The sequence below is a fragment of the Myxocyprinus asiaticus genome, chromosome 21 (assembly GCF_019703515.2).
Source record: "Myxocyprinus asiaticus isolate MX2 ecotype Aquarium Trade chromosome 21, UBuf_Myxa_2, whole genome shotgun sequence".
Classification (NCBI taxonomy): Eukaryota; Metazoa; Chordata; class Actinopteri; order Cypriniformes; family Catostomidae; genus Myxocyprinus; species Myxocyprinus asiaticus.
The window spans coordinates 23,230,313-23,258,233 of NC_059364.1; the positions used below are offsets into that span (position 1 = coordinate 23,230,313).

Genomic DNA, 27,921 nt, shown 5'->3' on the forward strand with positions numbered 1-27,921 from the left:
CAGACTGGAAGGCAGTCACTCTCCCGACATGCAAGCAGAGACAAGGAATCCTCCGTTGAAGATTTGTGAGCACAGAGAACAAGCGTACAGCAAACCGGAAGGCAACCACACTTCCGACACGCGGGCAGAGACGGGCAACCAAACAGATACACAAGACAGGACCGACTAGGCAGAGAGAGTGAGGTAAGTTACATCACTCCAAACAAAAATCTAGCAAAGATACTGACACGAGGGGATTAAGTAGGGAGTGAATCAGCGGAGAACCAGGTGCTACTAGCACGCTAATCAGTGGCATGATCAGCATTCCCCTGGGAACAATCAGTGTTCCCATAGAAATGCTGATCATGCATGCCGGCAGCGCCTGAGAAACATGAGGGAGAGAAATAACAAAACAAACAGAACAAACCGACAAACTCACCGGAGCCGTGACAGATAGGGTACAACGGGGCTAGAGACACACCTTAAGGACAATGTGCTTTTTTCTGGTCACAAAGTGTGTCAAGAATGAAAAAATAGTTTTATTTATATTAATTAATGATGGAGCAAAATAATTGCTTTGAGAAAAAAATGATAATAATAATGGAAGGTTGTTTTGATAAAAAAAAATTACAAATAATTAAAGGTGGAAAGGGGGCCTTTTACCCCACACCTGGGGGAAAAGGCCCTACGCTAGGGGTAAAAGGCCCCCAGGTTAAAGTTATATTGTGTAAACATAGAGACAGTAGTTATTGGGCAACATTTTTTAACTTAGGCAAATGCTTTTTTGAGTAACAAATTAAGATACTTATTCAAAATATCTACTTAAGAAAAGTGTTTAACCGTTTCATGTTAATTTCAATCACATTTGACATTTCATAACATCTCAAGTATTCTTTAAACAATTGAATCTCCATTGTATTTGGATCAGTCAATGTGAGCCCACTTTTATTTTTTTTTTTATAACAAATCTATTCGTCACACTTAAGAAAAACAACATGTTTTATGGGGGCCTTTAGCTCCTGCAACAGGTGGGCTTTTAGCCCAAATACCATCCTTTCACTTATTGGACAGTTATTAAAAACTTTTGATTCAATCACCTGGAGCAAAACTGAAAATGACATAAGTATTTTGGCTCAAAATAAATTACATAATTTCAGGGATTTTCATTAGCTACATAAATTTGCAAGATTTTAAAAATGATTAGCCTTTAGCCCCGATGTACCCTAATCAAGGAGTTTTAGTCATCAGATTTATTGAGCCGTTTGTTTTGGGCAGTGAGGGATTGATTCAATTTGCTTGGCCTGCTGTCACAAAAACATAAGCAAAGAGATGACGGAGACAAAAAAAAAAAAAAAAAAGTGAGAGACAAGAGATAATAGAATAGAATACCTAAGTTAAATATCACAAATGTTACAGTGAATAAGTGAATAAATAACATTGCCGAACATTTCTCACCTACGATTCTATATGTGGGTCACATTATTTCTCTCTCTCAAAATAAATAAAAGTAATTGAATAAATAAATAAATGTTTAAAGATCAGGTTAAAATTCTGAGCAGACTGGAAAAAAAAAATCAACCTGTGTTACTTTTCTGAAAGTTTAGGGAAAGCCTAAGAACATTTTGAGCTTAACTTAATTGTCTTGCGTGGCACGCTGCTTGGGTGTTTCTTAATAACAAAGATAATGGTTTGGGTGTGTATACATTGTTATTTATTAATTATTCATTCATTAGACACTAATTTGTCAGATGCACTTTAATGCAAAAAGGATAACAAGAGGTTGACGCAACCTCAACCTGAGAGTACATCATTAAGAGTTTGTATTGTGTGTTATCATAACATGACCATTTGAGCTACCAACAGTCTCCAAAAACTCTCTAAAGTTATGCTTATGACATCAGTGTATCTAACAGACCACACATTATGCAGAAAAGAAAAGAAAAAAAAACATATAGTACAACTTAAAAATCTGAATTACAGCTTTCAATGTCAAAACAACATCATTCATACACTAGCATTTCAGCGCAAATTTAACATGCAGAAACAAATAACAAATGAAAGATGCAGTATTCATAACATGACTACCAAAGATAGAGCACCACCATGTGCCAAACTTGTTCATTTAGTTTTCAATCGCCTAACAGCTGTTGTCCTTTTCGTACATGGCCCATTTGTCTAAGCGGCTGTACATGGGAGTGTTATTGTTCTCTCTGTACATGTAAACCCCTGTGATACGGTTCCAATCCAGACTGGGTATGGCGGTCTTAGAACCCTTACAGTCATCTATAAGCTCCTTTTCCTGATTGTCCAAGGCTACAAATCCAAAGAAGCTCTTGACACACTCAGCAGCATGGATTTTAGCATGTAGCTCAGCAGTACGTTGGAAAAGAGCTTGTTCATTGGAACGGTACTGGTTCCAGTATGCCTCCTGAAGATAGCCCAGAGGAGAGTAGCAGTTTTTCAAGCAGAGGAGCAGAAAGAAGCAGAGGGATATAAGGCCCACCAGCAGCCAGCCCAACAGCTAGAGGAGAAAAAAAAAAATGTTATCATGGTATTGAGCCTAAAGACACATATGTAAATACCCAACTCATTAAATTGCAGGATAAGTTTACCCACAAATGAAAATGTTGTCATTATTTACCCTGATGTTGCTACAAACCCAAATGACTCTCCTCTTCCACTGAACACAAAAAGTAAATAATAAAAAAATCCTTTACAGTATTTATTTGCCATAATTCAAGTGAATAGTAACTACAGTCTGTCAAGCTCTAAAAAATTACAAAAACAATTTGCACCATAAAACCATAGTAAAAGTAATCAACATGACACATGCACTATATTCCAAGTCTTCTGAAGTGATATGATCACTTTAAGTGATGAACAGAATTAAATTGAAGTAGTTATTCTCTCTCAAATCAAATCATAAATAAAGCACTTAAATTAAATATGACAGGTACATTGATAACATCAAACCTAACTGGTTTTCACTGTCTCATGAGCAAACATCACTTTAGTGCTTTATTAATAATTTGACTTGATTTGAGAGTGAATAACAACTTAAATTTTGTTCTGTTCATCACACAAAGTGAGCTTATAACTTCAGAAGACTTATATAGTCACTCATATATAGTGCATGAGTCGTATTGTTTACTTTTACTGTTTTTTTTTTCTTGACAGACCAGAGTCACTATTCACTTGCACTGTGGCAAAAAAAAACCCTGTGAAGTAAAATTTGGTAGGTAAAAATTTCTCTTGTGTTCCATGGAAGAAAGAGTATGGGTTTGGATCGACCTTAGGGTGAGTTAATAATAGCAGAATTTTCGTTTTTGAGTGAACTATTCCTTTAAAGACTATAAAAAGTGGTAAGTACCTGGGATTCATACTTCAACTGGCGTTCAACCTCTCCAGAATAAACCATCAGTGGAGCAGGTAAATCCTTACATGGAAACCGGGACATGATTTCTGGGGCCTGAGTAGTTGGAGGGAATTTGTCCAAAGAAGAGGGGTCTATAAACTCACTTAAGGCACAGACATATGCCTCCCCTCTCAGGAGGGAAATCACAGTCCAGGTGATTGGGGCGACCACTGCTCTCCCCAAAATCGAGCCTAGCAGAGCAAAGGCAGCAGTCAGTGAGAATTTCCGGCATTTTCTGGTGCGGCACTCTGACACAATGTCCCAGGTATTTCGATTGAGCATCACCCCGATGACAAAGAGAGCCAGGGCTGGTACACCGATTGCAGCCAAGCCGTAAAGGTAATTCTTCTGTGGTGAACACGGACAGTTAAAAGCAAAGATGTTATACACTGTCTGACCGGCCACTGTCCCTAGACCTATGAGGCCATTGAAGATCATGACATCTTTGCTCTTGAAGAAGAGTGCAATAAATTTGAAATATTCTGAGACGACTGCCGCCATTCTATCCTGCAATAGTTTTGATTCTCCCTCTCTTTCCGCTGACAGTGATTTCACAGTGAGTTGTTCTGAGCTCTCTCTGTAAATTAAACCAAAAACATTGACAAAGAGAAATGTGTGAATGAGTCCTTTTTGGTTAAATGACACTGTTATAAAGAAAAATAGGGGCAAAACAGAAACAGATTAATTACAAGCAAACAAATTCTAAATAAACAGAGAAATGCACACATGGAGCATTATGCATTCGTATCAATCTGAGTATAATGAAAAACACATTCAATTCAAAGACAAATTCATGCAGAAAAGCAACACTTTGGGTCAAGTTACAACAAGTTCAGCGTGCCACTCTGAGCCCAATATAGTTACTGAAAATTGTTGTTAAAATGAAGACTTACATTCCTTTGCCTGAAGGTACAAATGGTCTCACTGAACGCCCACAAAGTTAAAAAAATATGTACAACCAAAAGCAGATTGCAGAAAAGTCATTAAACAAATCCAGTTTGCGGTAGTTTCTCTATATGTAGTTAGTGTTTTGGTGAAGAAGTGAGATCCTTCCTTCGGTCGGTCGGCCTGTTATGTGAATACAGAGATGAATCATCAGCAGGAACTAGAATCTGGTTTCAGCCCCAGTGGAACCAATGAGCATTTAACCAAAAACAGGCTGGGCTAATATTAAATCACTGAGAATGATCTGACTTGCATAACAATAATAAAAATAGCATAATAACAAGTCTTAAATTGTATAATTTTCCTATATTAAAAAGTTGCCATAATTTGTATTGTTCAAAAGTATAGGTAACCTCCTGTAAACAAAAAAAAAAAACAAACAAAAAAAAAAAATTAAAAAAAAAATTAGGATTGCCATCATTATTTGCTTTGGCGCACAAGCAACATTAATAAAGTTTTTAAAACATTTATTCAATTTTTATTATTATATAGGAGATTATTATGATTATGATTATTATTATTATTATTATTATTATTATAAGGCCTATTATTAAACCTTTAAGTTACACACCTGGGCTTTAAAATGGGTAATTATGGTCTCATATATTAATAAACATATGTTTTTCATAGTAGAATGGGTCTCAGGATGTTAATTTAAAAAAGTCAATAATTAGAACTATAACCTATGAGATTACAGTCAGTAGCCTGATATTGCACTTCATTCCATACTTAAAAATAAAGTTATAAAAAAAAAAGTCAGACTTTTGAGTAGTATGCCACAGCTGTTTTTTTCATATGTATCCGAGTGTTGTACTTATCCGAAAAGCCGTCCGTAACCGAATGCGCATGCCCATTTGCTTCTTGAGCTTGTTTACTCAGCAATAGCGCGGGTTTACGTTCATGCCAGTTCCACAGGACTTTATTCATGTCTTCTTCTTTACGGATCCCAAGAAGCTTTTCCTCATCACTTTTCTGTTTTTCTCCGTCATCATTTTTGTCTTCTTTTCCTTTCTTTTCAGGAAGTTGCAAGTGTGAAACAATTTCACCACTGATGCTCTCGAAGTATTGCTGTATGCAGACCTTGGCGAAGCTCTTGGCGTGTTCTTTGCATGTTTCGTCGAATAATTTGCGCTCTGTATCGATGTAGTGCGACCAATATTTGGTTTTAAGGAAAGCGGCTTGTGTGAAGCAAGGTCTGATTGCCCTTATCAAGAAGGCTGCCAAAGTTATTATCATTAAAAAGGTCCACCCACAGGCCTAAAGAAGAAATAACATTACAAAAGATGTATTATGCATGCAATATTATGGCAATATGGCTTCAATATTTTAATCAATAAAATACAAATATATAAGTGGTTTGTTGAAAAATGTGTCCAAGATATCAGAGATTAGAAATCTTTTTAAAAGTCAAGTTTTTAGAAATGTAATATTTGTGTCCATGTTTGTTTCATTTTTTTTTTTTTTTTTTACAAGAATAATAAATAAATAATGACTTTAAAAAATGTCATGTGGTGTAACCATCAAGTAAATGGTAATAAAGCTGATGTAACTTTTTCTGTGTTAAAATATTTTCAGAGACAGCTTTAAGTAAGCCATTCATAGGTTTATTTATTTATTTATTTCAAAAACTGTAAGCCCGGTTAGGGGCTGATTTGATTTGGTGGACCAAAGGTTTTCAAATATTATTATTTTATATGGTTTCACTGCTTATTTTTATTTTTTATTTTTTAGAAATAATAATAAAAGATTATTCTGCATTACTCATGTCAACAATTATTGTATTTTTTTAAATGTCAGCTTTTAATGAGACTTTGATTGGACGTTTACACCACATGACATGATATTAAAATGATTTTCAAATCAGAAATTGAAAACATGGTCATCATAGAAGAACTATATTCAGGTAAATGCTTTGTGTGAACTGGTCATTGACAAATAAGGTTGTCTGAGATTATTTAAATTAGAGATCTTTTTAGAAATGTCTACCTATGTTGGTTTCACAGATTTTTGAAAAACATTTATAGCATTTTGTACAAAAACTTGATTTAATGACTTAAAAAAATGCGAAGTGGTGTAACCATCAAGTAAAAGTTTTTAAAATACTTTCCTTACTCCTTGAACACAACGAACAGCAGAGTGGTCACATGACAATAGAATTGCTACCTGCATGGTGGTTACACCATCTGACTGATTTGTTGAACAAACTTTTTTTTTATATTAATCATATTTTTAAACAAAATTGTTTCAGGTTTTAACAAAAATTTTCTAAACGGTTAAACCACTTAGATATTTTTAACTTTCAAATATATAAAAATGACTGAAGAAATTATATGTTCATTGACCCGGGACCTCATTCCACCCCCCGTACCTCATCCATTTTTTGAGCTGTGACCAGACCTTGACTCCTCAATCTCTCTCTTATAAATAGTGTAACACACAAAATTTTTTTTTTTTTTTTTTTTGCAAAGGTTTTTATAGTGGTTTAAGTACAAAAAAATTTATAGGGTCATTAGGGACCCTAGGTATGTATGAGTGTGGAATTTTATTTTATTTATTTATTTATTTATTTATTTTTGCACTTGCATAAATTATATTTTTATGATTATTTCATATATTTACTATTACAGGATTTCTATTTATTTTTATTACAAGTGGAATTAGTGCTATATTCATACAAATAAATACTATATTACATTGATTTTCTGTGCAACAGTTAATTAACAACAACAGAGATTTATCAGTATCCCATATGCGTGTACTCATACATATTATACATGTTATTTCTTACTCAGGGTGGTTTTCTTCATAAAATAGCAATGTCAAATGTAAATCAAGTCAATCGCTTACAGACTTGATTTATGTTTGACATTGCTATTTGATGAAGAAACAACATGGAAGTAAACTATAGCAAGTACAACACATGAACAGTGTGATATGACTATTGTCATTTTGGGTGTACTACTGAAATTATGTAAGTTGTGCATCTATTTAGGCTCAACGAGTGCCTGAGAAAATACTCATGTGTAGCTTATGTGTAGATTTTGTGTTATGTGTAGCTCAATATATGTTTGACAGCCAGTTTTCAGTGCTTAAGTAATGAATACTGTTCTATATTTGTCCTGATTTGTTGCATTATCTCTTAGATATATGAACAATAAAACATCAAAATATATAAAAAAATATCTGGGCATTTTGTGGATCCATCCGAATACGTAAGAGTGTTTGGTGAAATTTCCATGCATTTAAGGGTTAAATATGTGTATTCAAGGAATTGTTTTGTGTGAATTCCATGTATTATGCATTTTTCATTAACTAAATATCTCCAGACAAAAAATGAGCATGACATCTTTGACCCATGTAGGTGAAGTTAAGGAATAATGCCATTACCTGTGACAAACAGCAAATATACCTCGTGGCCGCTTCTCTGGAGATGACCTCATGCCCATCAAACACGTCTTTACATGGAATCTTTACCTGTAATTTCAGGAGCTCCTGTTTGGATAAACTTTGATAGCTCTGGTTAATGAACTCTGATAAATCTATCGTGGTGCTGTAAGTGCGCAGAAAACTCTTTCCATCCATTAAAGTCACAGCTATCCACACAGCCGGGGCAATGAGAGCGCGCTGCATCATGGAGCTAAACATGTATCACAAAACCGACGGATCTTTCTTACGCTTTCCAACTGGTCTCTTCCATTCTTTGGTTAACACTGATATGTTGTTGTTAAGTACATATCCAAGTAAGAAGAACCATATCGGCGGAACAACGAGAATGCCGATTCCATACGCGTAATTGTAGTCGGGGAGGCAAGGACAGGTGAACTCAAAAGAGGAATACATTTGAGCACTTGCCAGAGCCATTATCCCACAGATGCCATTCATGAAGGACTCTTGATTGGCTTGCAAGAACTGGACCATAATCCGAAACTTATCCATTTTGAAAAAGGTAGTTCACCTTTAAGAGTGGAGTAGAATATTAGTTTGTAGAAGAATTAGTGCGACAGTTAGTTATAAATAAAGCATAACATATAATAGACTTACCTACAATATGATCTTGTCAGAAAGAAAAGAAACTACTCGAGCTAAGTTAAGCAGTAAGTGGTGACACGTTCGTCCGGTCGCCCTAATGCATGAATGCGCATCAGTGACAGGCCCCTCCTCTGTAGGCTCTAAACTTTTCACCCTTACATTGTCCATTGCTTAAGTTAATGATTACATACAAAATAATTTGTAATTAAGACAAAATAAAACATCACTACTCAAAATGTGGACTGAAGGCAAAAGTATATTTCCAGGCAAGGACATGGGCTTTTTGGTTTTAAAGGGTTACAAAAAAGGCATTCTATGACACTGGTTTACCTGCCATGCTGCTAAACTCAAACAACATACAGGAAATATCAACATTATTCATTAATTCTATGTTCTATATTATTTAATATATAAAAGGCCTATTATTTTTTCAGGTGCTGACTAGGTTCGGCAGTCATTTGCATCTGAGCCATGCAGTTGTTGTGTAATGTGTGTGGATGGAGACATGCAAAATTACACAAACTAAATTCCAGCATAGACAAATGCACCAGCCTGCAAGCTCTTTAAGTTGGTTAACACAAGAGTTACTAAATTGACAATAATTTGATACAAACTTCTCAGAACATTACAATTCAAAGGGTTCATCAACATTTTTGAGCATCATTATTAACATTTAGCATGAATCTAAAGTTCAGAGATGATTTGTGCTTCTCAGTTTTACACTTCAGAGAATATTGCTTTTCCATTGCGATCTTCCCAAGTGATACACACTTTGGGTTTATAGGCCATCCTGGTCACATTCAGCTCTGGTTTGCACTGGTACCAGGTTTGTAGCAAATTATCCACTTGATCGTGTCTCGTTATACCATACAGACGCTCTTCTTCTTCCTCTTCATATTCCTTCTGAATTGTGCCGGGTCCGAGTGCACTCGAGAGGGGCAGTCTCAGAGTTGTATCTTCTCGCATGCTCTCAAAAAACTGCACCACACATTTTCTGGCAAAGTCTCTGGCATGGAGGACACAGGTCTCATCGAAGAGTTTCTGCTCAATGTCCAGGTAATTGCTCCAGTAACGGGTCTGCAGAAAAGTGGCGTGATTGAAGCAAGGCTTCATGATTCGACCCACAGCACCCAAAAAGATAAGGATGAGGAGGATTGACCAGCCTATTGCCTTAGAGAAGAAGAAAAATGGCAGAAGAATAATAGATGATTCATGAATCACCTGGTTATGCAAAGCATGACAACCATGTCAGTCTGCAAACAGACCTGAAATGTGTGTAGGACTTTAACAACCCAGAGATTTTCTAAAAGGTCTTTTCCTGTGAACTTTGTACAGCTCAAACGTGCATAGCAGCTAGTTGGTTGACTAAAGGCTATGTAAGCACCGAAACAATCTAAAGGCTTTGAGAAAACCAACTCACTTGGGAGTAACAACGCACATATCGTGACACAGCTTTCCGAAAACTGCTGTTCTTGAAGATAACATCTTCTTTGCAGGGCACCTTAGCCATGATCTTTATCAGTTCCAGGCTAGTGCTATTGGGGATGCCAGTAAAATGTTTGGGGTCAACATTCATACTGAATGCGCAGATGAAACATTTTCCATCCAGGAGCGTCATTAGGATCCAGACCATGGGAGCCAGAAGGGCCCGTTGCAACATTGATGAAAGCAGAAATCTGGGAGAAGTTGTTGTTTTTTTGTCAATCATTGCAAGTCTATAGAATACTTTTTTCAAGGTTATAATCGTGCTTACAAACATTTAATGATAAAATGCTATGTCTACTCTAATCAATTAGAAAGTTTTTTTATTGCTGTAGCTTTACATTAAAAAAAATTAATAAAAACTTACTTAACCACTGCCGGATTTTTTGTCCTCCTCCCAGTGGGTCTGACCCATTCTTCCATCAACACCCCTGTATGACGATTAACTAATACTCCCAAACAGAACAATATAATTGGCGGTACGAACATGACCCCCATGGCGTACATCTTATTGTATTGCGGTAAACAGGGGCAGTTGAAATCAAAACTTGTGTACAGCTTGACGCTTATCAAGGACAATATTATACAGATACCATTGGAGATGGACTCGGAATTTGACTGAAAATACTGCAGAACCAACTTAAAACGATCCATTAATTACAGTTTCCCTTTTAGCGATAAGATCAAATAAATATGATTCTTAGAGGGTGATGATGTGTCAAATGTACTTATCTGACAATGATCGCCAATAGCTTTGTTGTGGTACTGTATCTGCGCTGTTCACGTCTGTACAATAAAATCAAAATTCAACCAAAAAAAACCAAAAACCAAAACAAAAACCGGTGACTTCAAAATGTGTAAATTAGACTTGCATTTATAACTGGATCAAGTACAAACAACCTTTCAATAAATTAAACGATAGTTTCCCAATTGTTAGCACTCTACACCTCTTTATCAAGTGTGATGGTTCATGCAGGGCGCACGCACCTGTTGAAGTTATCTTTGGCCACACCCAAAGGTGCGCACAAATTCCTTACATAAAACTGCTTTACAATAAGGATAATCCTTTCGTTTATATATATATATATATATATATATATATATATATATATATATATATATATATATATATATCCTACATGTGGAGCCATCAAATAAAATAATTCAGATCAAATGCAACATTTTATCAGTGAAATAAATTTGTCTGGTGAGAAAAAAGGCTATTTATTATTCTTTTTTTTCCTCTCTTCACAATAATAACCGCATTGTATGGTCATCAGGAGTAACGTTCAAAACAATGTTCGAAACTATCAAGTAGCAAATAGATGTAATCTGACATAAACACGCTCTGTGTTATATTTTCTAACTTGAGGAGAGATTGCGACCTCGTGTGGCACAAATTTGTCACACGCTTTTACTACTGAGAACTTGACCCTACATCTCTTCTAAAAAGACATCTGTAGTAGGCTACAGTGAGGCATTTACAATGGAAGTGAATGGGGCCAATCGGTAAACGTTAAAATACTCATTATTTCAAAAGTATAGCGTGTTAAGATGATATTAGTGTGGTAAAATAGCTTACTAACCTTTTCTGTGCAAAATGATATCCAATTATACAACTTTGTTGCCATGGCGATGCAAAGCTGTAAACCCTAATACGACCGTAAAAACAACTATTTAAACAGCTTTTCAGCTCAAATAATACATAAGTTTTGACAAAAGAATGAATGTAAGTGCTTTTATAAAATTTTAAGCGTCACATTTATGCCTTTAAACCCTCCAGATATTGGCACCATCCACTTCCATTCTAAGTGCCTCACTGGAACCTCGATTTTTGTGGTAATCAGCATTGGGCCACAAATGCTGTCGATTGAACTGAAATTGTATTGAACCCGGAATTTTCCTTTCAGCTTTTAAAAACGCGTCTCGGGACACCTGCATTCTGCTCCATTCTTTGTGCAGCGTCTTTTTTTAGCGCAAGAACGCGTTCGGTCGGACGGCCCCTTATTTTTAAAACAACCGGGTACCATTTTCTTAAGGTGCCTCGCTGTCCACACTCTAACTAGAGATCAGCTCTACGGACTGTCTTTTGACATTCAGTATGTAGATTTAGTTCGTACTGACCGATTCTTGATCAGCCCTAATGAAATTCCAGGCGCCGCGCATGCGCAAACATTGTTTCGCTTTTGACTGGAGTAGCAGTTGATTGGCGTGGCCGCCGTCACAGTTTTCACGCAAGTGCGCTAGCACTGTCATCCTTTTATGATTAAGTTGATTTGTTTCTCAAGTACCGCCTGATCCTCGTTTTATTGTGACAGGTGTTATGGAAAGCTGACACTTGTAGGAGGCTCGTAAGATTGTAGACTATCAGCCTACATCGATTTGTTTACGAGCGGCTAGTTAGCCAGTTAGCACATCTGACAACCGACCTGATGGCACTTTTGAGAATGAAATTGATAGCGTTGTTATTCCCTATGTATTAATACGTTCATTTAACACGTTTCTCAGTTTTCCTTACCAGATGTGGTCGGTTCAAGCTAGTTAGAAACACGAATTGACGTAAGGTAAGTCACTACCAGTTGACACTCTCATTTAGCTTACCTGCTACTGTAATTGTGTCCCAATTACAGTGTCACTACCATGTCATAGATTAGCGTTTTTACATATTAATCATAATCAGTAATGTCAATGTCACATTGAAGAAACCGATGATCCGTTTCTCCGTAGGGCCTAAATGCTGTTCAGACAGGAATACTGTAGCTGTCAGTATTGGAGTTAGCCAGTGATTTTGTTGTGTGTGCTTTGCTCAGATGGAGAAGCCTCCTTTTCGACAAAATCAGGTGTGCGGGTCTTGGCTAATGAAGGAGAGGCTGGGAACAGGAGGATTTGGCCATGTCTACCTGTATCAGAATCAGGTGATGCTCTTTGATGTTACTTACGTCTAACCGTTGATGTGCTATGTATTGTTTACAGTGCTGTTTCGTATTGTTGTTCAGTTACCCAGTCTGTAATGAACAACAGACTATTGGGTTAAGGGACAAACCTTCTCCATTTTCTGCTGTTCTGAGAAGTGCTTTAATTTCTTGCAGGAAACCTCTGAAAAAACTGCTGTGAAGCTCTGTCGCCTTGAACTCAATGCAAAAAACAAAGACAGATGGAGTCGAGAGATCCAGATTATGAAAAGGTGTGTACATTAATCACAATGGAATTTTTGCCATTTGAGTTATTTTATTGATGATTTGTCCAAGGCAAAGAATCATCTGATGATCCCACTTTTTTCAGGTTAAAGCACCTTAATGTGGTGACAGCAAAGGATGTGCCTGAGGAGATGTTGCACATTGCCTTGAATGATTTACCACTTTTAGCCATGGAATACTGTTCTAAGGGAGACCTGCGAAAGGTGTGGCCCTCCTGCCTTTGTCTTGCATTAAATCGCATGTGCCCTCATATATTTTTCTGTTGTTATATATACTAGCTACATTAGCTCACTTCTGTTCTTTGAATTCCTTCTTGTAGTTGCTAAGTAAACCCGAAAATTGCTGTGGATTGAAAGAGAGTGAGGTGTTGGCTTTACTCAATGATGTTGGTAAAGTGTCATTTTTCCAAACTGTAATTTTTTATATATATTTTTATCATCTCTCTTTTGGATGATTGGCAAGTAACATGGCACATTTACAGGTTCTGGAATCCAATACCTCCATGAGAATAAGATAATTCACAGAGATCTGAAGCCAGAGAATATTGTGTTGCAAGATATCAATGGAAAGGTATTTGCTATTCAACTGCCAGATATTTCTTGTTACATAGATAAACTTTTTTTTCCTAACCAGAGCTCTTGTTTTGATGCCTCTGCAGCTTGTCCACAAAATAATAGACCTTGGCTATGCCAAAGACCTGGACCAGGGGAGCCTATGCACTTCATTTGTGGGGACTTTACAGTATCTGGTATGTCTTTACATTCATCAGTGCACTCAGAAAATGTTTGCTAATTAAAAAAGATTTACACATAAAGATATTAATATATTTTAATTATATTTATTCAAATATATATAAAAAAATTATGTACACTGACATGAGATGAAAATCCCAGTCATATCAGTCTTCTAGAAAAAGCTGTTCTACATGGAGATGGGCACACCCTAATGGTCATGTTGAGATCACATGACCAGCCAAATACTACTCACTTTATCACGGTAATCCCCCCTGTTATTGTAAACTTAAATGGTTCCCTCTTAAGTCATACTATGGGATTCCTCCAATGCATCTGAGCACATAAGCACATGCACACTCTTCCAAATACCTATAAGCCTACATGGCCACATAAGCAGTGCTCTCCGGCAAAAACCTAGGTGTGTTAAATGGCTTTCTCTTATTCGTTTAAGCGGTGTAAGAAAAACAACCCTTCACAACCCTTTCTGCAGAAACCTTGGAAATTGCCATTTTATTTATTTATTTATTTATTTTTTAATTTAAATTTTTTTTACAATGAAATGTAAACATATATATATATATATATATATATATATATATATATATATATATATATATATAATCAACATTTAAACCCCCCCCCCCCCAAAAAAACAACAACCCTGTGGTCGTATACATACATACATATACAAACATAAATACATATATATACACATACATACATACATACATACAAACACATAATAATCATACAAACTATAATACATTACTCTCCACATCCCAACCGAGAGCTCTCCAAAAACTCCAAATACCTGCCCCATTTCCGAACAAACTTATCCAAGCCTCCCCGCCTTCTAGATGACACCTCCTCATAAGCTGCCACCCTCCCCACCTCCGTGCACCACTCCAAATATGGGGGCGCACCAGCTGACCTCCAACCCCTCAAAATAACCTACCTGGCGATCATCACACATGTCAGAACCCAGTTCCCTATATGGCCATCCCCCACATCGATGACCGCCCCATCGCCCAGAACACAAAGTCTGGGGCAAAATGAAACCCGAGTGCCCACCACATCGCACACAAAATTCTGAACCTTCGACCAGAATTTCTGGATCTCGACACACCACAGTAAAACATGGGCCATGTCTCCAACCTCCGACTGGCATCTCCAGCAGGTGGGTGTGTCTTTAAGACCAAACCTATACAGTCTAGAGGGGGTCCAATAAAATCTATTCAAAATTTTGAATTGTATAAGACGCACCCTTGCATCACTAGATGCAGACTTAACGTTTTAAAGAATCTTAGCCCACACTCCTTCCTCCAATGCCAAGTTGAAATCTTTCTCCCATACTCTCTTGAGAGAAGTTAAGGCTCCGTCCCCCATACTCTGAATTAACAGGGAGTAGTACACTGATGCCTCATGACCTTTTCCAAAAGCCGCAATCACCTCTCCCAAAGCATCTGACTCCTTAGGGGGATGTCTGCTACTCCCAAAAATAGTGCAAAGCAGGTGGCGCAGTTGTAAATACCTATAAAACTGAGGTCTGGGGATCCCAAAATGTTGGACCAAGTTTTCAAATGATCTCAACACACCACTTTCATATAGGTCACCGAGTGTAGCAACCCCCCTCACAATCCATTCCGGCCAACAGAAAGGAGACTTGCCAATACACAGTCTTGGGTTCTGCCATATGCTCGAGGCAGCATTTAAATAAGTGTCCAATTTAAACAATCTGGACACTTTAGTCCATACCGAGCGTAAATGCAAAATAACGGGGTGTAACTTAACTTTTCCGATTAGTTTGATAGAGATACTTTGTAAAAAAAAGTTGTGAGGCAAAATTACATAACAGAAAATACTTTGTGAAATAAACCCAGTCAATAGGAAGAATGAACACAAAGAATGTGTATATTCATTCATAGAACTGTCTCAAAGGTGTGATCTTCCACAAAACAAATTCCAGCTGATATAAAACTGTTCAGATTCCTCGGACAGACAAACGAATGTTCAGTGAGCCAGCTGTTATGAGTTCAACGAATTACGTAATCATTCCAGTGTCTCGTAAAAAAAAAAAAAACTCAACAAAACAAACCACAGCCAGCAGGAGGAATAAGCACGAAGAACGAACAGATGAATCAACAGCTGTTCCAAAGGAATGTTATTCAACAGAACAAGCTCCAGCCGCTAGGCGGAACCAATACAAAAAGAAATAAAACCGGCATCCCGGTTCCCCGGATGATCGAGTCAGTTCACTCAGAGGCTGCATAAAAGTATATACCATGACTTACACAATCAGCTTTATAAAAGACATCCCTTGTGTGAGCATGTAGATATTTTGCGGTCATCCATAGTGTCCACTCTCAATCTGTCCGGGAACTTAAATGCAAAAGTTTCTTTAAGGAAAGTGTTATTCACAAAACAAGCTCCAGCCGCACGTCGAAGCCAACGCAAAAAACCTAAAATGTCGCCCAGCTTCCTCAAGAGTTAGTACAGCAAGTCAGGCCCACTCACATGAGAAACATCCAATGGTTTACTCAGACATTGATTCTATAAAAGATATTGCCTGATTTGAACATGTGAATACTTTGCGACCGACCTTCGTTTCTGTTCTCAGTTTGGCAGGAAACATCAGAGCAAACGAGATCTTTTTCTGATGTAAGAGTTTCTTACGTTCCTTGAACCGATCGCGTTTCTCTCTTGTCGAACTCGCAAAGTCCGGGAACAAGAAAATATTATGGTTCTGCCTAGAAAGCTTCCCTTTGCTCCTTGCCTGGCGCAACAGAAGATCTTTATCGGATTATCTCAGATATCTGGCCAGAATCGATCGGGGCTTTTCTCCCTCAGCAGATCTGTGAGCTGGCACTCTGTGAGCTCGCTCGATTTCCAGCTTGTGGCCTGTTATGTCGAGCAGACTCGGGAAAAACTCGTCTAGGAATTTAACCATATCTCTCCCCTCCTCATGCTCAGGAATTCCAACAATTTGAACGTTATTCCTGCGGTTTCTATTGTCAAGATCTTCAAGCTTTTCAAGGAGATGTTCCAAATCAACTTTGGTCGTGGGTGAATTAGCGGTTAATTCCCTCTCCGAAGATTCCAGAAAATCGATTCATTTTTTAACATCAGTCACTCTTGTAGCTAACTCAGAGAATTTTGTTTCCATCACCGTAATCGATCGACGTATTACAGCGAGATCCTCCAAGTCAGCAAGAATCTTCGTCAACATCAATGACATGTTGGACAACTGACGCTGGATCTCCTCTCCCGCTGCGCCATCCAAATCGAGTCCCCAGTCTGTAGGCCTGTCGGGGCTTTCATCCTGAACACGTAAGTGTCTTTTAATGTCTCCAGAGCCCGAGGATTTTGACTTCTTTGCCATGTTTTGCAACAAAGGGCAAATGTGCAACTGGGTGTATCAAATTTTACCAGATTATAACATGAGAATAATCGAAAATTCAGCAAAGTGCGCAGAGCTCGTCGCGCACACGTCTGCTCCTTGCATGGCGTCACGTGACCCCCGCCTTTACCCTCTTTATGTTTCTTTCTTACCTCCCGTTTCTTTCTCCGGAATAAGCCATTTTATTAAATGCATGTAAACAGGGTCAATGAAAACTAGTGTTTTCCTAATTGCTTTCATAATCTCACAAAGCATAGCATAGTATTGTATTGTATAATAGATTATGTGATTAGATTGGTGGTGTTTGTTTCAGGCTCCCGAGCTGTTTGAAGGCAAGTCATACACAGTCACTGTCGACTATTGGAGCTTCGGCACCATGATCTTTGAGTGCTGCTGTGGATTTCGGCCATTTCTTCACAACCTCCAGCCTGTGCAGTGGTACATTTCCTGATAACCTGCATATTGATTAAACTTGTTTCAAATAATGCATTTACCGTGAAGACATATTTGTTTTTTTTTAGGACAAGCAAAGTACGAAACAAAGGTCCTAAGGACATAATGGCTGTGGAAGATATGAATGGAGAGGTTCGATTTTCCACCCACCTTCCATACCCCAACAATCTGAGCAGGTATCAGAAGCATTGTAGCATAAATAGAGAGTAAAAGACCTTGCCTTTTAATTGAGATTTCAATGCTGGATCTCTAAAATGACTAGTTGTGTTTGCACTGTAGGACACTACTGGAGCCTTTGGAGGGGCTGCTACAGCTAATGCTGAAGTGGGACCCAGTACAGAGGGGAGGAGGAATGAATCCAGACACAAAACAGCCCCAGTGCTTCTCTCTTCTTGATCAAATACTGTACATGAAGGTTTGACATAGCATTATTGCATTTTTAGCTATCTGTTTTTTCTAACCAGGAAATATCAGGATATTTAACATTTGTGCATTCCAGGCCTGGAGAAGTCATGGAAATTAATAAAATCTTAAGTGTCATGGAATTTCTTTAGTGAATATAATTTTTTCTAGTTATGCTCTGCTCTTAAAGATTTCATCGGCTAGAAATTGCTCTTGGGTAGAGTAAAACTTGCACACAAGCCACATCTGTTTTTTTTTTTCCAATGAATTGGTCAAAGGTTCATAAATCAGACTGAATAAATAATTTATTAGCAAATTAATAAAATACATTTTAAATCCTTATCCGGGGGGGCCTGGGTAGCTCAGCAAGTAAGACGCTGACTACCACACCTGGAGTCGTAAGTTCGAATCCAGGGCAAGCTGAGTGACTCCAGTCAGGCTTCCTAAGCAACCAATTGGCCTGGTTGCTAGGGTGGGTAGAGTCATGTTGGGTTAACCTCCTCGTGGTCACTATAATGTGGTTCTCGTTCTCGGTGGGGTACATGGTGAGTTGTGCGTGGATGGCACGGAGAATAGCGTGAAGTCTCCACGCGCGTTATGTCTCCGCGCTCAGCAAGCCACGTGATAAGATTCGCGGATTGACGGTCTCAGACGCGGAGGCAACTGAGATTCGTCCTCCGTAACCTGGATTGAGGTGAGTCACTACGCCACCACGGGGACTTAGAGCGCATTGGAAATTTGCCATTCCAAATTGGGGAGGAAAGGGGAGAAACTATCCAGTATCCGAACTATCCAGTATTCGGAAAAGCCTGGAAAGGTCTTGAATTTCATCAGCAACATTAGGCCTGCATATTTAAACTATATCTCAGTTCTATTGCACAATATGGAAGAATGTAGATTTGCCTAGTTGGCAATAAGTTTGCTTAGTGATCCTCTTGATGTTTTGTCATGAAAGCCATTTGAGCACCAAAAATGAGTTGACACATGCTTTATTTTATAGGTTGTGCACATCTTGAATATGACTACAACCCAGGTTCACTCATTTCTGCTTAACCAAGATGAAGGGTTCCATTCCCTGCAGCAGAGAATTGAGACTGAGACCAAAATCGAACTTTTGAATCAAGAACTTCTGCAGGAAACAGGAGTTATGTTAGATCCCAGGAAGCCTGCTGCACAATGTGTACTCGATGGAGTAGTAAGTACATTTGTGTCCTCTTGAATTGGTTCTCTTTCTCTAAAAGTATATTTTTGGTAAATCAGTCATGATTCTCTGCTGCTTTATTATTTTTAATTTTTTTAACACATGATCATCAGAGAGGATGGGACAGCTACATCGTATATCTGTTTGACAAGAGCTTGACCAAGTACTCTGGACCTCAAACGTATAGAACTCTTTCTGAGAGTGTCAACTTTATTGGTATGTTTTGATGATTTATTTGTCACTTGCATGGGTAGTTTGTTCATTCAAATATGCTTGCCGAAGGTGACCAAGAGGTGTTGAGTTTTTCAGTATTTGTTTGTTTGCAAATTCCCAAGGAACTTCATCAAAGTCTCCACCCTGGGTATTACTGTGACCTCATTTCTTTGTTGCAGTGCAGCAAACCAAAACTCAGCTTCCGCTGAGTGCCCTCAAAAAGGTTTGGGGTGAGGCAGTTAGCTACATATGTGGCCTCAGAGAGGACTACAGCCGCCTTTTCCAGGGCCAACGTGCAGCCATGTACGTTATATTATTATGCTCAGAAATATGAATTGTCTTGTGCTGTGGAACTTTATTCAGTGTTGTTTTGGTGTGTGTGTTTGTAGGTTGAGCCTTCTCCGCTACAACACCAATCTTACAAGATACAAGAACATGATGTTTTCCTTTTCCCAGCAGTTGAAAGCTAAACTTGATTTTTTTAAGAGCAGCATCCAGTATGATTTGGAGAAATACAGTGATCAAATGCAGTATGGCATATGTAAGTCTTTATATACTCAAAATGTCCTTGAATAGGCATTACAGCATTTTTAGTGACAGTAGTCTTAAATGACCTTTTCCTTTTTGAAGCCTCTGAAAAGATGCTGAAGGCTTGGCAGGACAATGAAGAGAAAGCTGCTGCATTTGCACAGGTGCTGTGGATGAATGATACACAATAGTTTTGAAACCTTTAAGAAATAATTTACTTTAGGCTAGGGCTGGGTATTGATACAGATTTCCCGATCCGATTCCGATTCACAATCTCTCGAGTCAATTCTGATAAGATACTGATTCATATGGGTATATTTCAGTTATAATGTCCCTTTTGCTTACCTATGAAAGATGTTCTTTCCCGGCTAATGCTGTTAATTATACAGGGGACCTTTTAACTAGGTTCATTATGAAAATATACATTTGACTAATTGTATTTTATTAGTTTTTCATCATTTTGGTCACATTTTGTTGTTTTTTTATTAACAAATCCATGTATTCAATCAATAAAAAAGATATTTTTTGTTAGATGTTTATTGTTTAATTGCATATACTATTTACATTGATTTGTTTAACACGTTCTAAAACCTGTACTGTCTCTTTAACAAAACCAGCATTTCTGTAAAGAGCGTATGTAGGTGAGCGAATGATAACAAGACCGGACTTGTATGGCTTTATCTTATCTGTGCCATGCATGTTTAGAAATAAATATTTTTTTTTGTTGTTTTTTTTTTTATCAACAACTTACTGTAGAGAACAGAAAGGGCATTTAAAGAGACATTATTCAATGACAAATGGGTTGCTTGGATCTCTTCTTTGGACACGCATTACACGGAACAACTTTTACTCTCAACACGCAGTTAAAGGATCCCACTGCTGAATACTTCACCAATATACTAGACAATTACTGGTGAGTGAAATGTAAACATTTATCAGCCAGTTGCCAAATATATAAATTTTATTCACATAGCGTGAAATTTGGTTGCAAATGTGAGTGATTTCCTCTCACTGTAGTGGAGTGTTTCGCATAGACTAAAAGATCGATCTTGGGATTTAAAAGTCAATATTAAGATTGTTCAAATGAAGATCTTGATGCATCGGAAAATCAATATTTCTACCCACCCCTACTTTAGGCCTTATCTAAGCAGTCTTCATGTCACATCATAGAGCTAGTGGCATTGTTTAAGCAACACAAATTTAAAGTTTGTTTTTATTTTTGAAGGTGGCAGAGATTGGTCACCTAGATGAGGAAATTATGGCTTTGCACTCAGAAATTGTTGAACTCCAGAGAAGTCCTTATGCTCGTCGTCAAGGAGATGTCATGGAGCAACTGTGAGTAAATTCTTGTGATTATGCAAGTGAAGTATCTCAGTTGTCTTTAATGTTGTGATCAAACCATGTCTTCTCACAGGCAGGAGAGAGCAATTGAACTCTACAGACAGATGAAGGTAAAATGCAAAAGTAAGTAGGATTCCTACTACTATGAGCTCATAAGTGTTCATTGTGGTGAATGGAAGTAATGGAAGGTCTTCTGTCTCTTAATGAACAGACTTGTGTAGAACTTCTCAGTTTATAAGGGAGTTAAGTGGGTAAATGTTTATTCTTAGGAGGATGTTCTTTGTCTCTCCTAGTGCCAGACCCCCAGCATGGCTACAGTGACAGCTCTGACATGGTGAAAGTCATTGCACAGACTGTCCAGAATCAAGACAGGGTGTTGAAGGATCTATATGCACACCTCAGGTAAACAGCTTTTAAAGATGAAGTGTGTAGTTTCTGTGCCACTAAACAGAATTTCAGAAACAATTGCTGTTTTCAAATCTCCCATCTTCCATTGGTTGTACAGACAAGATGGCCCGTCACAAACTCGCAACATTTGTTGAGCCAATGTTGCTGTGTCTGACTGAATGTGGTGCTCAAACACACAGAGGAATGTTTTAATAGCGCCACATCGTTACACTTTTAGGTGAAAGCAACCTACAAGTTGCTTATTCATAGTTGATTCAGCATATTAGCCTGGGATACGAGAGAATTTTAATATTGAAAAAGTAGATGCACATCAGCTTTAATATTATTCAGTTTATCTGATTGTGATTGTGACGATCCATATAACAATATACTATCCAATAGGTGAGGAGAGTAATGATATTCTAGCATTTCCTGTTATGGATTAAATATTCCATTGCTGTTATGTCTATGTTATTTGCAGTAAAATTATTTTGAGTAAGCAGAAGATTATCAACCTGTTCCCTAAAATCGAGAAGACGCTGGAGAGCATTAAGGAGGCAGACAGCACTGTCATGCAGATGCAGATCAAGAGACAGAGAGAGTTCTGGCACTTACTGAAGATTGCCTGTGTGAGTCACATGTTTTGAAATTCTCAGGGTCAGATATGCACATTAATGGATTCATGTGATTACAAAGTTTCCACAGTTATGGTTTAATGTGTGTGTAATATGGTACTGTAGAAATAAACAATGATTGTAACTGAATGTGCGTTCATCTCTAGGCACAAAACATCACACGAAGCTCTGTGAGCCAGAGTGGGGAGATGCCCTCCTCTCTGTCAACATGGAACCAGTCTCAAGCCCAGTGTTCCTCTCGCCTACCCATGTCACTGCAAGTGCCACACGAGGGGTAAATTTCCATACCATGAGTGATTACTAGGGATGCACTGATGTATCGGCTCCTGATATTTATCGGCCAATTATTGACCAAATTAAAAGCCATCAGCATATTAGTTTTTAGCATTAAAATGCCGATATGAAAAACAGATGGTTTATATATAATTAATTAGTAACACACTTTGTAAAGACTATTAATTCACATGCACAATCCAGAAATAATAAAAGCACAAAATCAAGAAGTTTGGCACTCCTAAGAACATGTAAGATTCCATTTTTATTCTTTCTCGTTTTACACGTTAATGCGGAAAAAACGCCATAAACGGACGTGATCGTTGTGAAAGTGGCACTTACCTATAGGCAGTGCTGGGTGGATTACTTGTGAAATTGTAATCAGGTACTGATTACAAATTACATGACAAAAAATGCAATCAGCAATGTAATCTAATAGATTACATTTTGGGGTAATCTAATCTGATTACTTTTGGATTACTTTCAAGCTAATTCTATTTTATTTTGTCACATGCATTTGAGTTGAGTTGAGTTGCATTTGAGAAGAAATTATATTCCTTTCTTTATTACTAACAAAAATAGCCTCACAAAAAGAGCTCCTTATGACATTTTTAAAAAGTGCATTAAACATTCCATAAATTAAATAAATATTAAATCTAACAGCAATGACAGTGCATGGTCAAAGTTTATAATTCAAAACACTGCGACATCAAGTTCATTTTTAGTGCATAAAACAATAGCAGCATTATGAACATTAATGACCATAAAATAAACATAAAACAATCATAAAATGAAAGTTTTATTAATGACCATAAAATCAACAGCAGTGACGTTGCCTAGGTTAAAGCTTTCATCTAAAAACACTGAAACACTTTTAACCCTTACTGCTTACTGTTAGTCCATCGCCTATTCCAAAGCTATGTTGCAAGATTTTATCTTTTGAACAGCAAGAATATTCGAAAAGAGCAGAATATTTTAAAACAGCAGAGTTCCACTGAGTCACACAAGGATATTTTTTAAAAACATATCTAGTAGGGGTGTGCAGCAAAGCCATTATCTGTATCTGTTACTATGACATAATTATCTATATTTGGTTAGAACTGGATGTGACCGTGGTTTAAACTGGAAGAGCGTCAACACTAATTTTAAAATGTAACTCTCTTACATTTAGGCTATAGCTTTTGTATATAAAGGATGCCTTGGATAGGCATATTTAAATATTATCATTATTATTAAAGAGCACCTATTATGGTTTTTAAATGTGCCTAATTTTGTTTTAAAGGTCTCATACAATAGATTTACATGCATCTAAGGTCAAAAAATAATTTAAATTGCAGCATTATCTTTTTTCACAGTGTCAAAAATGACTCGTTCAATGATCCGTTCTAAAGGATTCATTTTAAACTCCTCCTTTCAGAGAGCCTACTCTGCTCTGATTGGTCAGATGTCCCAGTCTGTTGTGATTGGTCTACCGCTTAGTGTAGTGTTTGAGGGCGGGTCAAAGCTGTTCACGAGCAGCCAATGAAGACCAGAGGCGGGTTTTTTGTTGCCAAATTACGTAGGTTAGTACAGGAAGTAAGTCTGGAATTACTAACGACTCGTTTCAGGTGTTCAGAATCAGTTCTTTCTTTTGGGAGTCAATAACTCCATTTGTCGTGCACTTAGATTTTTGAAACTTTGCAGAATTTTTACATTCACAAACAGCTATATAACACACTACATGAAAGGTAATATTTGAAAAACCATAATAGGTGCTCTTTAATATAATAATAATCATTATTATTATTATAATTACTATTATATATTTTTATTATTATTATTATTTAATTATATTATTGATATATTCTTTATTTTTTCTCACCAGATGAAGCTGAATATGTAGGCTACATAAACTGTGGAATATGTTGTTAACTGTGGTTTCTCCTGGTATTTCGGACATAAATATCTGCTGAAACAACATTTTTGTTTATGTTTGTGCAGTGTCCAAGTAACAATGTTATTCTGGAGGTATGGGGTGTCAAGCAGTTGTAAAATGTCAAGTTCAAATATGAATATTAAAAGAAGTGAGAATAAATTAATATAGCCTACAAACTGAAAGCACCGTAAATCTCTATCAGAAAGTTTTATGATACATTCAAGGCTTATTTTTTGTTCACATATTTTTGAGGAGGACATAATTAATTAGTTAAATTACATGTGCAGAATTAGTCAAATGTAGTGGAATAAATTGCAAGATCGAGCCTCTATATATTTCTAGAAATTAAATGCGAAGTCTTTTTTTAGTCTTCCATGTGCAGGAATATTCTGAATAGATTTGCACTCTATGAAGTATTTAAACCTCTATGCTGCATTAAACATTTTTGTAATAAAGACTTAACAGGATAATTACCTTAATGTAGATATAAATGTGGTCAATTTACAGTCGAGCTCCACTATAAAATCATCACTTCTTTGGTCAGGAATTAAACATCGCGCTCAGGTTGGTTTATAAATCCTTACTTGTGAATTGTGTGAAACATTTGTTGTTAATGTGATCAGACATTTCAAACAGACATTTCAAGTAGTGGAAAATGTGTATGATATAGTTAATACTCTTTACAAGCTTAGATTTCAAAGACATGCACAATTAACAGAGACTCCAAACGGAGTCGAGAATGCGGCCATCCGATCTGAACTTAAAATCACCATGCGCATTTTCATTCATAAGGTTTACACTGTAGTAATATTGGCTTCACAGACTCATGATTGCTTTGTAATTTTCTGTATGTTTATTTCAAATATCGCTTTATGCCTGTGCTCGTTGGATGAGCAATCGTCTGAATATTTATATTATTCATATGAATTTGTTATTCGTTTTGAAGTCATTATTCGTGCCTTTCCGAATAAGGTATTCGGCTTCGGGCACATCCCTAATAACAGAAGTGACGTTGCTAGGTCAAAACTAACAGCTCAAAACTCTGACACTAACTTTTAACCCTTACTACTTAGTCCATCACCTATTCCTTAGCTGAGGTGCATATCTTTCTTTTGTAACGTAAAAGGAGCACATGCTCAAAATGTTCATCTGTGAGACTATTTCGCATCGGGGTAAGAATATGATGATATTGATAATGAAAATGATCAATAAATTATTCACATTTTACCGTGTTGCCTTGCTAATATGTAATCTATAAAAAAGTAACTATAATCCAATTATGATTATTTCAAAAGTTAATTGAATCCATTTACAAGTACTTGATTTTTGTAATCTGATTACGTAATCCATATGACATGTAATCCGTTACTACCCAGCACTGCCTATAGGCTACGTGATGAGGGAAACCATCCAAAACACTTTGAAACCAGCAGACTTTGACTTCTGATACATCGGTATTATGGCTTTGCGTGGTAACAATTTTAAAATGCTGCGTTTAAATTTTATTTTTATTTTTACATGATGTGGTTGTCATTTCCGTGGAATTGCCCAACATATACATAGTATGAATTTGTAATGTTCTATTATATACAGTACATACATGTAAAATGTGAGTTCTGTTGTTTTGAACTGCAAAAACAGGAGTGCAGAAATGTTTTAGAAGTACAAAATAAAAACATTTCATCATGCTATCATATTTAGTTATGTTTTGTAACTTTATTATCTTTTTATCTTCTATTTATCTTTCATTGTGGCTCTCTTTAAACTTTTGACCTGTTTATGTGTTCAGCAGATCCAATCCACATTCAATGGAAATTATGTATTCTTAGAACAGTAAAAAAAAAAAAAAAAGCATAGTTTTGAGTAAAACTGATGACAAAATAAAGTGGTTGTAGTTGCTGATCGATCTCTAGAGTTGTTATAATGACATAGGCTTCTGGGTTTCAAACCTCAGCGAATTGAAGACTTCGTTGTCGATATTAAAACAAATTCAGATACATTACATCTGAAAAGTTGATCATTGTGTATGTTCTACATGGGAACATAAATTTTTCACAGCACTGCTCAAAACCAATGTTCTTTTATTTTCAGTGAATCAGTCAATCATTTACTCGAGGAGAACCAGCGCTACTTGAGCCAGCTTACAAGTTTACTGCAAGAAACAACTGAGGAGAAACCAGAAAGCATAATGGTTATTGCTTTATGCATGAAGTTGTTAAAGCAGAAACAGTTAGTTTTTATGTTGTTTAAGGTTTATCATGAAATTCAGAACATTTTTCCCTCTCTTCCACACAGGCTCAAGACTGGAGCTGGACCAAATATGAATCCCTGGTTGCTAAATCACAGCGTTTTTGAAGTCACTCATGGAATTGACACACTATGAGAGGAAGTAACGTTCATTATTTTAAATACCTGAATTTATCGTCATTGGATTGAGGTTATGTTGACTTATAATTTAATATATCATTTTAATTTATACATTTAATGTATAATTTGTTCATCATAAAGTGATTTCTTTATCTGTGTCTGCATTCAGTTAAAATCACATTTTGCAGTGTTGAAGCAACTCTGTATTTTGAATATGCATTTTTAATTGACTCTGAATCAACATGAAAACAGAATTCAGACAATATAGGAATGTATTTATTTCCATACTCCATAGTTCTCTGTATGGGCTGATTGTACTTTCATTTTAGTTAGTTGTTGTTGTTTTAGTTCTGCATTCTGCACTCACTGTGAATGTTCTGACAGTTCTAAGGTCCAACAATGAAACTGGTCATGTCGACTAAGTCACTTTTTTAAATATTAAAAATTTGGAGACCCTAATTAAAAGTTTAAACAGACAAAATGAAAGATAATTATGATGATAAAAGGTATTTTGACATAGGTAAACCTGTGAAAATATGTGTTTGGTCAGTTCATCAGTGGGCACATTATGAATGAATTTAAATGAACAGACAACTGTCACACAAACACAGGTGCAATGTCAGACGTAATCCAGTAAGGTTGGTATATCTGAAATCCATAGTTATGTCCTCTTTGGGATAAGGATTTCATCAGTTTAGCCATGTTATTCCCTTTTTAAGTCACATTTTCAACTATGTTTTTTTTTTTTTTTTGTCCAAAGTTGATCAGCTTCACACAAGAGAGCTCACCACAAACTAATGTACAAGATTTTGCTTTTTTTTTTTTTTTGGCTTGCTGGATTGCTATCCAAGGATATTTCTGATATGCTTTAAAAATCTTATGAATGAACACTTAGGTTTTAATGTGTTTACTGTATACATGACTAAAAAAATAAATTGTAATTAAAATGCTGTGCATTTATATCATTTCTTTGTTGTGACAAGACTTCTAACCAGAGTAATGAAACTGTTATATCACACTTATATCAC

The 27,921-nt window shown here is 36.8% G+C and overlaps 3 protein-coding genes and 1 pseudogene across 3 annotated transcripts; 1 reads left to right on the forward strand and 3 right to left on the reverse strand.

The window, feature by feature from the left end:
- Positions 1–1,459: 1,459 nt before the first annotated feature.
- LOC127412372 (calcium homeostasis modulator protein 2-like) lies at positions 1,460–4,594 on the reverse strand. The gene is made up of 3 exons (XM_051648670.1): positions 4,288–4,594; positions 3,350–3,971; positions 1,460–2,500 (listed from the first exon to the last, which is right to left on the reverse strand). Exons 2-3 carry the CDS (start codon positions 3,893–3,895, stop codon positions 2,117–2,119), a joined length of 930 nt encoding a protein of 309 aa, XP_051504630.1. The 5' UTR covers positions 3,896–3,971; positions 4,288–4,594; the 3' UTR covers positions 1,460–2,116.
- A 215-nt stretch (positions 4,595–4,809) lies between these two features.
- On the reverse strand, positions 4,810–8,275 carry LOC127412370 (calcium homeostasis modulator protein 1-like; annotated as a pseudogene).
- Positions 8,276–8,616: 341 nt separating this feature from the next.
- Positions 8,617–10,788, reverse strand: calhm3 (calcium homeostasis modulator 3). The gene is made up of 3 exons (XM_051648669.1): positions 10,218–10,788; positions 9,789–10,044; positions 8,617–9,538 (listed from the first exon to the last, which is right to left on the reverse strand). The coding sequence occupies exons 1-3, from the start codon at positions 10,502–10,504 to the stop codon at positions 9,086–9,088; spliced, it is 996 nt and encodes a 331-aa protein (XP_051504629.1). The 5' UTR covers positions 10,505–10,788; the 3' UTR covers positions 8,617–9,085.
- A 1,251-nt stretch (positions 10,789–12,039) lies between these two features.
- LOC127412362 (inhibitor of nuclear factor kappa-B kinase subunit alpha-like) lies at positions 12,040–27,914 on the forward strand. Its single transcript, XM_051648653.1, has 22 exons — positions 12,040–12,414; positions 12,661–12,765; positions 12,940–13,034; positions 13,133–13,250; positions 13,367–13,436; positions 13,529–13,617; positions 13,706–13,795; positions 17,492–17,616; positions 17,700–17,807; positions 17,911–18,046; positions 19,034–19,228; positions 19,348–19,450; positions 19,627–19,750; positions 19,837–19,988; positions 20,078–20,139; positions 21,201–21,310; positions 21,390–21,439; positions 21,610–21,718; positions 22,185–22,332; positions 22,485–22,612; positions 26,618–26,717; positions 26,822–27,914. The coding sequence occupies exons 2-22, from the start codon at positions 12,661–12,663 to the stop codon at positions 26,879–26,881; spliced, it is 2,277 nt and encodes a 758-aa protein (XP_051504613.1). The 5' UTR covers positions 12,040–12,414; the 3' UTR covers positions 26,882–27,914.
- Positions 27,915–27,921: the final 7 nt, after the last annotated feature.